Source organism: Panicum virgatum, chromosome 9K (genome assembly GCF_016808335.1).
Source record: "Panicum virgatum strain AP13 chromosome 9K, P.virgatum_v5, whole genome shotgun sequence".
NCBI classification, from domain to species: Eukaryota; Viridiplantae; Streptophyta; class Magnoliopsida; order Poales; family Poaceae; genus Panicum; species Panicum virgatum.
Window position 1 is genome coordinate 9,308,000 of NC_053144.1, and position 10,272 is coordinate 9,318,271.

Sequence of the window (10,272 nt, forward strand, 5' to 3'; positions counted from 1 at the left end):
GAGAGAATAATTAATTCTTCATTTATCTCAAAATATTTTGCACATATATGCACCAACCATGGTGGATAGGACAGATATGTATACATCAATAAATTACATGTCATGTATTATGTACGGTGCATTTTGCTTCCTCTATAAGTGTCTTTGGTGTTAGACTTCTATTTGCAGCATGCCTCTTTCACAAAGCATTACAACTTGCTTTGGATGCATCCCTAGTTAAATATTTATATATAAATCATTGGCGATGAGAAGCCCCAACCTCCAGGAAATCTATGAACGGCACTTGCCCTTCAGCTTGATCATCCCGGTTTTCCTCTTGCTCCTCGATGCTCGAACAGCACTTGGTGTCGCTCGAGTTTGCATTCACTTGGAGAAAGTCGTAGAATTCAACCGATTTGTTCATGTCGTCTGCTAATCAGATTGAAATCGCATATAATTAGGCTGATATTATATTACGATCAACATTCAATTCCCTACATGCACATATATCAGATAATGAAAAATGTGTGCTACTGTAGAGTGTACATGCATTTAGTCTTGCATGCAAGATATATTCACCTTCTTCGTTAGTAGTTGAACAATAATCCTCCTTGTTGCTATCATTGTTAATGGCAAAGGGGACTGCAAATTCTCTTCGGTACTTGCCTAGCAAGGAGGCCATGCTGCTCGAATCCGTCCTCGGCATCTTGGCGTTCCTAGGGTTGTTATTTTCATCTTCCGCAGCACCGCCGGGGGCTGCACTGGGGGCGCCGCGCCTGTTGGACATCCTCATCCGCTCCCTGCATCGCCGGGCCATGATCACATGCCAGTGGTTCTTCACGGCGTTGTCGGTGCGCCCGGGGAAGAGCCTGGCGATGACGGCCCACCTATTGCCATGGACGCGGTGCGAGGCGAGGAGCAGCTCCTCCTCTTCCTCCGAGAAGGGGCTCCGGTTGATCCTCGGGTCCAGCTGATTGAACCACCTCAGCCTGCAGCTTTTCCCTGAAACACAATTCGTCATTTTCACCAGTTAGCTCCCTTAATCACGCTATATATTATATCCTCTGCATGCTGCCTATGGCTTGTTCAAGGAAGAACACGGCCACTCGGATAAATTAGAAAGCAAGAAAAGTTAAACTCGTTGGAGGGAACATAGAGAGATAAGATTGCTCTACAAGAGATGCAGATGTGATGTGCACATCATGGAGAATATATCGTGTGTCGACGATGAGGAGGAATGGCTGATGAGCACACCTCTGATATGGCAGGCTAACAGATCTTAACTTCTTTTAACTAAACATGCGCATGCCTAAGCACAAAGTCAAACTCGACGCCAAAAAAAAAATCGAACCGAAAGGAAAGAATTAAGCAGACCAACATAGCTCCCAGCCAACAGAAAACTCAAACACGCATCGTGCATATACATGCTGCTGCATCTATCTGATGAGATCATACATAGTCTTGATCACAGCACCTGATCTCCCTTGAAGCTTCTCGGCGATGGCGTTCCAGTTGTGCGGCCCGTATAGCGCGACGAGCTCTTTCAGCTTCTCGTCCTCCGATGGTCTCCAGTGGCCCCTGGTGCACATCCTCGATCGATCGATCACCCAATCGCCAACAGAGACTGCTATCTGAAGCTCAGCTCTATGTATCCTTCGGAATAAATCTTGCACCACCTCTTACTCAGCTTCCTAATAGCTGAGCTTATTGGTGAGCGTGGGGGGAATAAATTAATTAGCAGCAGGAGAGGAAGAATCAACAGCTGATCGAGCTAGGTGTGTGGTATACAGGAATGAAGAAGAACACGGATGGATCGATCGAGAGCGCGGCCGGGCTGGAGGGAGGGAGGGAGATGTGAATTGAACAAGGATGGAAGAGGGAGGACGAGGGATATATAGCTAGGCAAGATAAGGGCCAGGGGTATATAAGAAGGGAAAGTGGTGGCGTTTTTTTCTTTCTTTCAGGCTCTCGGTGTTGTTGATCGTTAGGGAGAAGATAGTGAGTTAGGAGATGGTTACACCAGAGTTAGTTTGATGCTACGTGTGGGCTAACGGGTGGTTTTGTAGTTAAGCTTCGGTAGGGGGCCACTACTAGAAAACAAGCCTTAGGTCCACCCAAAAGTACAAGTACATAGATGAACCGGTACCTTAGGGTGGATGGAATCTATGAATGAGCCTTAGGTACCGGTTATTATCAACCAGTACCTAAGGCTCTCCATAGGTACCGGGTGATAACTTTTATATTAGTACCGGGTGGTACCACCAACCGGTACCTTATGAGCCTTAGGTACTGGTTGGTATTACCAACCGGTATCTAAGGCTCTCCATGGGTTACTTCAAAAGGAAAATATCTCCTTCTCAATCAGAACTGCTGCGTAGGTGAGATGGTAAAGTAGCAACGCGCGAAGCTAGAGGTCGCGGGTTCAAATCCCAGCCAAAGGATATTTTAGCCATAAGTACCGGTTGTTTTCAACATCCCCTCTGATGTTTCAAACCTACAACGTCTACTTAAAACCAAACCCATCACTCTCCCTCCTCGAGCGTACTCGGCACCTAATTATAGTAACATACCTTAAAATATATCCTGCATGCGTTGGGCGACCCTAATCAGCAACATTATGTGTAGAACACATCAGATCATCAGACGACCGGTTTCGAGAAGTACATGCTAATATAGTGCTTTACAAAATCCATCTCATTTGTGTGTTTATTGGTTGTATGAGCAGTTTATAGGCTCATGTATGCAAGTGTGCCGGACACTCATCAGAAGTTGCTCCATTCAGACAGTATGCCTGTAGGCCGTTGCAGCGACGAAGATCCAAGTAGCAGGCTAGCAGCAGCTGGTTGTAGTCGCTGCGGGTTTTCTAGTGCTGTTGGGCGCCTCAGACCTACCCGGCCAATCCACACACTTCTCTATTGGCCTGCATGCTCTGCAGGTCAACTGGGTTGCAACTATATATGTACACTGCTTCCATCGATTGCTGTTAAGCGTTTCTATTTTAATACCTCGATCACCAACACATTATTGGTGATATCGAGGGTTCCTAGAACTGTGAAACAGCTTCAACCATGCACGACTAACAAGTTGATGTTGAGACCTCTAGCTAGCTAGGTGCGATAATTCAGAAGTAACAGTGCTAGCTATTGGTGCAAAACTGAAAACATATATATGTCCATGCATTCATGTAACTAACTGATGAGCAGTCCATATAGAGAACCTTTGCAATATTTTCTGAAAAAAAATCGGAAATGTTTTGAGTGCACAGAAATCTTTAGAAGAAGAATAAAACCCAGTGCTAGCTTGATTGGTCGTTGTTGCATATCGATCTCTGTACCTCCAGATGGTCATGATTTGCATGTGTCTCTATTGTTGTTCCTGATCTGCTTCTTTTTTTTTTCAGATTTGTAGAACCTAGCTAGCTAGGCCTAGGCATATGAAACTTTGGTCTTTTTTATGACGAGAATCGATCACGTGATGGGGCCATGGCAACTATACAGAGGAGATGGCATGCATTCTGGTGACCGGCGAGCGCATATCATGGTAACAGCAACTTCCTATCAGAAGACAGAAGTTAATTTATTTCGAGATATTGTTTTCGTTCCTTCCCGGGATAGATTGCTTCCGCGGTCAACAACTGAAGATCAGCTGGCTGCGCTTGGGAGCTAGCTTCTGCCTGTTCTCTGCTTCCATTGCAGGTTACATGCGCCACAAGATGAAGTAGGGAGCGGGATGTGTCAGCTTCAACCGTTGGCCTAACCCTGTTCCGTATCGCAGATAAAAGTTCTTAGGAATCAAGCAAGCAGCACCAAATAAGCTTAAACAATAGGAAACCTATACAGATACAGCCAATGGCGTAGCTAAAAAATTCAACCCGTTGCGCACCGGTCTTCTTTTTCTACCCTTCTCTGCAAAAAGGAGAGGGGGAAAAAGGGCTTCTGGATTCTGTAGACTATACATCAACACATTTCAATCTTCAGAATCCGTACACCTTTCGTAGAATCGCTTTGAGGGAAGTGAAGTCTTTCTGTTTCCCAGAATTTTCAGGCCCTGTTTAGTTCCACCGGGTGTAAACGCAAAAAAATTTTTGCGACGGAATCTTGCCAATTTGAAGTACTAAATGAAGTATGTTTACAAAATTTTTTGCACAGAATCACGAGACAAATCTAATGATACTAATTAATCTATGATTAATCTATGATTAATCAATAATTAGCGGATGGTTGCTGTAGCATTACTGTTGCAAAACATGGATTAAGTAGGCTCATTAGATTCGTCTCGCGATTTACAGCCTATCCATGCAAAAAGTTTTGTAAATAAACTTCATTTAGTACTTCAAATTAGTAAGATTCCTTCGCAAAATTTTGTGTTTTTTGCGTTTACGAGGTGGGAACTAAACAGGGCCTCGAGATGGTGAATTCTTCTTACCGTGCTTGAATCAGTGGCACAAACATTGGACCGATCAGACACGCACCAGGTACCTTGTCTCGGCTCTCACGTGTGCAGAGAGAGCCTTGACTGATAGAGATGATCTCTTTTGTAGGCGCGGTGTTTTCCAAACATTTGAAAAAGGGATCGGAGCAGAGAGGAGATCTTAGTAGACGCGGGTGGTCGATGTCACGGAGACGGAGGGACGGCGAAGAAGTAACGGTGCAATAGCGACGTGTATGTACGTACCGTGACGCGGGACGTAACTGCCGAATCTTCAGTCACAAGATGCCTGCCTGCCTGTGTGTCAAGGTGACCTAATCGGCCGGAGCCCGGCCGGGGCTTTCATCAGGCCCCCGGTTATTCCTGCCTACCACGTTTGAACGTGACCTCATCGGGAATGGCCACTCCTACTACGTTTGAAGTGACATGCAAGACACGGGGAAAAAAAAAGAATGGAGCCGATCTGGTCTGGATCTCGGGTCCGTGACGTGCGTGCGTGAACCAGGTCGATCGATCCCTCTCCCTGTGAAAGTTCCGCAACACCTGGTGACACGACGTACGGGTTTACCGAATCTATGGTGTGCTCGATCGGGACACGGACCGGATCAACAACGGAGCTTGGATGTTGTGTATACGCACATGCGAAATCGGTCATGTTTGGTTCCTAGCACAAATTGTGCTAAAGAACTTTGACCATTAATTAAAAATATTAAATTAAGACAGTTTACAAAACTAACTCCACAACCCTTACGTTAGGAACTCTGAAGAATTTAATGAGGCCTTTGACCGTGCGATTAGATGATAGTTACTGTAGTATCAATGTAGCAATCATTGATTAATTACCGTCATTAGATTCGTCGCGAAAAGTTACATCCATCTCTGAAAATTTTTTACAAATAGACTTCATTTAGTACTCCATACATGCGAGATTCCTTTTTCGAAAAAATGTGCGTATTAGTGAATAGCACGATCCAAACAAGGCCATCTATGCGTGAGCTCCATGGCATTGGCTCGAAAGCCTTGCTTTGGACTCCATAGCAAAAGCGGATCGGAGGAGGAGCTTTTTTTGCGACATGAGGATTATTGGAATTGTCAAACTCCAAAGAAAGGCTGAAGCATTGTAGATCGAGCGATCAGGCCTTCAGGTAAAGGTTTCGAGTGGTGTACGCGGCCCAAGCCAGGCCATCATCTCATTTCTCACCTCGCGATCGAGCGCCATTGCGCGACTGGGATCAAGCTACTCCCTTTGTTCCAAATTACAAGCCGTTTAACTTTTTTGACATCTAATTTGATCACTAATCTTATTTTAAAAAATTATGTAAATATTGTCAAATTTAAATTATTCTCAAATAGCTTGTATTATTGATAAATTACACAGTAGCCTTAAATTAGTATTATTTGATGGAATGGAACACATAGATATAGGCTTTTAAGCGTGCAGAGCTGGCCACTCTCTGGGCTACGCTACGCCTACGCTAGAGCCAACACAGCCCGTCAGCTCGCGAGTATGTACGCTCTCCGATGTACGCGGGCCACCTGCTCCCGTCGCGTCTCGCACCGCGACGGATCCGATCCGTCCGTCCGTCCGTCAGATCCCGCGCCGCGACCGATACGTACGTATCTGAGAGTTTGGCTTGGAGTTGGGCACTCGGACACCATATACGATCGAGAGCGTCCGGTACGCGTCGATCGGATTCGGATGGGACACGCCTCCGATCCGTCCGCACCTCTTCTCGCCGGATCGGAAGCCATCCGTCCCATCCATGGTCCATCCTTCAACGCACCGGAAAACGACCGCTCGCGCCCGGCCGGAGAAGTAGCCGCGACGGCGGGCAGATCGCAGGCGCATGCCGCCGAGACGACGACGACAAGACTGGGCCGGGCCGGTACGGTATTCCTCACACCATGCAATGCAAGCGCCGCGACCGAGCGATACCTAACTACTCACCTAACCACCACACCACACCACGCATGTGATGGGTACGTACGCGCAGCGGCGCCGGGGAGAACTGAGAGGGCACCCTGGCGTTAGCGCTCGATAGCCGCCGGCCCGGTGGAGCTGACGCTTTGGCTTTGCGGCCGGACCGGCTCGGACGCCCCTTCGCAGCTTTGTAAAGTTACGTGTGAAAAATTGTTGCTTTTAATATTATAGCATATTTTGTTGTTATTTGATAAAATAATATTTACTTATGGATAAGCATGCGGTGGCGATTTGGTTTTATATAGATTATATTTAAAATATTTATCTCATACTAATCATTAGACTGTATAATTAGTTATTTTTAACTGTATTTAATATTCTATATATGTGGCTGAATATTCGATGTGACAGGTATTCTAGAAATTTTTTTAGAACTAAACAGGTCTTAGCTTTGGTGATAAGCATGCGGCGGCGATTTGGTTTTATATAGATGAGCAGGCACGAGGACGCGGGAATCTTTTGCTTGCTTTTAATTTGGAGCTGCCTCGGATGGGACAGCACAGGCGTACCGCGTACGTACGTGCATATACCTTTCATCCCTTCTCGTAGCCTATAACTAATTAATAAATTAGCATAAGAAAACTACTAGTAATAAGTTAAAGAGGTACACTACTCCAGCGCAACTCATCACCGCTGGTTCAAAATGGTCATCACCGCCGATTTTGGGTGGCGTTGGATTTAAATCGTTGGTAATGAAAGGGGCCATCACCGCCGGTTCTCAACCCGACGGTGATGTTCCAAAACCTTCACCGCCGGTTCAACAACTGGCAGTGTTGACCCGTCACGAAACAAAAAAAAAATTGCCACGCCGCTGCTCCTCTGCATCTGCCCCACGCCGCTGCTCTGCATCTGCCCCCACGCCGCTGCGCCGCTTGCTCCACGCCCACCGCCGCTTGCTCCCATGCCGAGGAAGAAGGGAGGAGAGGGTGCGGCGGGGAAGGCCCGTGCGCCGTCCACTGCGGCCGCGGCCTCACCAACCCGCGCGCCGAGCACCCGCGTACCGAGCTCCATGCCGGCCCGCGGCCGCCCGCGCGTGGATCTGGCCACCGGCGATCGAGCACCCGCGCGCTAGCTAGCGGCAGCCGTGGTCGAGCTCCCACGGTGGCCCGCAGTCGAGCTCCCGCGGTGGGCCGGCATCCCACGGTCGGCCGGCGTCCTGCGGTCGAGCTCCCGCGGCAGGCCGGCGTCGAGCTCCCCCGGCGGGCCGGCGTCGAGCTCCCCCGGCGGCGGTCGAGCTCCCGCGGAGCTCCCATGGTGGCCGGTCAGCAGCGCGTGGATCTGGGCCACCCGCGGTCGAGCTCCCATGCCGAGCTTGCGCCGGCCGTGGTCGAGCTCCCGCGCGTGGGCCTCCCCGTCACTGGGCAGAGAAGGGAGGGGAGAGGAGAGGGAGTGGGGTGGTGGCGCCGTGGCGGGAGGGGAGCTACGTTGTGGGGGCGGCGTTGGGAAGAAGGAAGGGGAGAGGTGTGAACAAGAGTGGGAGCCTCGGGGGAGAGGAGGAGCTCAGCGGGAGGAGAAGGTCCGAGAGAGATGAAAAAAATCTAAGGGAGATGAGTGAAAGAGAGGAAGAGAAAAATTAAATAGGCGGAGAACACATCACCGCCGGATCATATTACAACCCGGCGGTGATGCTCTGAGAGCATCACCGCCGGGTCCATTTGAAACCGGCGGTAATAGACTATCACCGCCGGTTCGAAATAAACCGGCGGTGATGGGGCGTTTGCGATGAGATAATCTGTAGTAGTGGTAGGCAATATTGGACAGGTGTTGTTTTATTTTATTTTCAATTAATATTGCTACTAGCCGCTCTAGCATTTTTTTTACAGAAAAAAGTGCGAGTCAACAGGCAACCGGGTGCTTCTCTCGCATCTCAGTTACTCCTATACTCAAACGCGAAGGAACAGTAAGAGCGAACTCCAATATATAGAGGCACATGCACAACCACAACTGCGTGTGTTCAGTTACGAAGTGTATGGACGCAAGTAAACCCCCAATGTGATATGAATGGAGACTGATGATGAAACCGGAATCTGAAAGCAATGTTTGTTCTTCCCTGGCCGGTTACGCACAGAGTTCGTTTCCCCCACCACCCGTCTGACCTGTCTTCTTCCGATCGAAACCCGGTAGTCCATCCAGGAAGCTGGGTAGGGTTCCTCAGCTTCTTCAGCTCGATCACGCAGCTTCCCTAGCCCTGTCACCCGGCTGAAAGAGATACATGCTGCTTGCATTGGGAGGTCGTCATGCTGTACCTAGCCTGATGGGATTCGGCACCTCCTCTCTGTGCTGCTTGGGACTTGGAGAAACCCTGGTGGAGAGACGCCTTCCATTTGCCTACCTTTCCCTCCGATACAGCGGCCGGCGGAGATCATCGCCACTTGGGCAACTGGGCGGAAGCTGATGTCTGATCCGATTGATGTCTGATCCGATCGATGACCCGAGACCGGGGGTGTCTATTCCTCGCACATGCGAGCTCGCGCGGAGCTGTCGCAGAAGCCGTCCTCCACCCCGTCCTCTTCTCCCCCGCCATCCCCCGCCTCCCCATGCTTCGGCACCGCCTCCGGCGCCTCCGCCGCCGCCCTCCACCACTGCCAACCCTAACCAAGCACGCCGCCGCGCCGCCCGTCCACCGCCTCGCCCTCCGCCGGCCGAACCGCCGCTGCCGCCGGGCCACCGCCGCCCCCGGCCCCCTCCTCTTCAATAGCCGGAGGCCATGGAGCCGCCCCGGACCCCAGCAACTCGAAACCTAAAGGCCGCCGCCGTCCACCACCACCCCGGCCGCCGGCGGCCTCACCGGCGGCCGATCCCCCCACCTACCACCCCTTCCCGGCCCCCCTCCCCCCTCTCCTAGCCCGCTGGCTGCCGCGCCCCCTCCCCTGGCTCGAGGTAGAAGATGAACAGGGGCAGGGGCGGGCGCCGCACGGTTCCGCGATTCCCTTCTGCGATGAGTTGACAATTTATCGCATATGCGATAAATAGACTTTCCCACTGAGACCTGTTCAGTTCCTGCGCGAGCTCGATCGATGAGGCGGGAGCACTTCGCCTGACGTCTCCTAAATATTCTTTCTCGGTTAAAGTCTCCGAAAAAGCCCCGTCTCGATTGTACCACTACCACTAACAATAGCCTCGTTGCGTTTTTGGTCCGGATGTAAGTGGCGGCGAATTGTTAACGGAAGTCCAGTAAAGGCGATCACTGAAAACTAACTGCGATCTCGCAGACAGCAACGTGTGGAGGGTTAGCGGGAATGAGCTCTCGCCTCTCTATCTCTTTCTCTTTAGTCCTTACCTTAGTATAACTGCTTTTTTGGAAGGAAAAGGTGGGGAGCCACTTTATTGTTTCTTGTACGGGAAAATGAAATTAAGGTTTGGATGTTATTATGGTTTCATCACGCTTTATTTTACCGTGTCTTGTCAATTTTGTCGCCAACCCAAATTATTGCTTGTTTCAAGATTTTTTTTGTTATTTTTTCCGCTTACAAACTTAGCTGTAAAGATTTTTCAAAGTTTTCTATGGATGGAGAATAAGTATAGCTTGATGGTTAGCGGGGGCTGTTGTACCCCAATTCATCAAGGATCAAATCCCAGGTATGACATTCCGTGTGCTTGCTATTTATTCAATGGAAGGTGACGTGCGCGTTGTGACGGAACCGCCAAATTAAAACTCTAATTAAGCGTAATGGCCGTCATTTGAACACATCGGGTGCATTAACTTAACGGCTTAATTTGGCGATCCTTTCTCAACCCACGGCCCGATCGAAACAACACCGGTAGTACCCCGCGAAGGAGGGCGCAGATGGTACAAGCACAACATAATACTTAAAAATACAAACACCATATAAGCACAAAACATTAGGTTTTACAACCCGAGTTCAAATATACATATAATTTAC

At 49.4% G+C, this 10,272-nt stretch overlaps 1 protein-coding gene across 2 annotated transcripts; it reads right to left on the bottom strand.

Moving 5' to 3' along the window:
* LOC120649946 (transcription factor MYB52-like) lies at nt 1-1,928 on the bottom strand. 2 transcript variants are annotated; one of them, XM_039926885.1, is made up of 3 exons: nt 1,454-1,928; nt 559-981; nt 1-411 (listed from the first exon to the last, which is right to left on the bottom strand). In XM_039926885.1, the coding sequence occupies exons 1-3, from the start codon at nt 1,566-1,568 to the stop codon at nt 236-238; spliced, it is 714 nt and encodes a 237-aa protein (XP_039782819.1). In that variant the 5' UTR covers nt 1,569-1,928; the 3' UTR covers nt 1-235. The 2 variants fall into 2 exon arrangements, with proteins under 2 accessions (XP_039782819.1, XP_039782820.1); XM_039926886.1 differs by having other exon boundaries at nt 2-408; nt 1,454-1,917.
* Between the last annotated feature and the right edge of the window lie 8,344 nt (nt 1,929-10,272).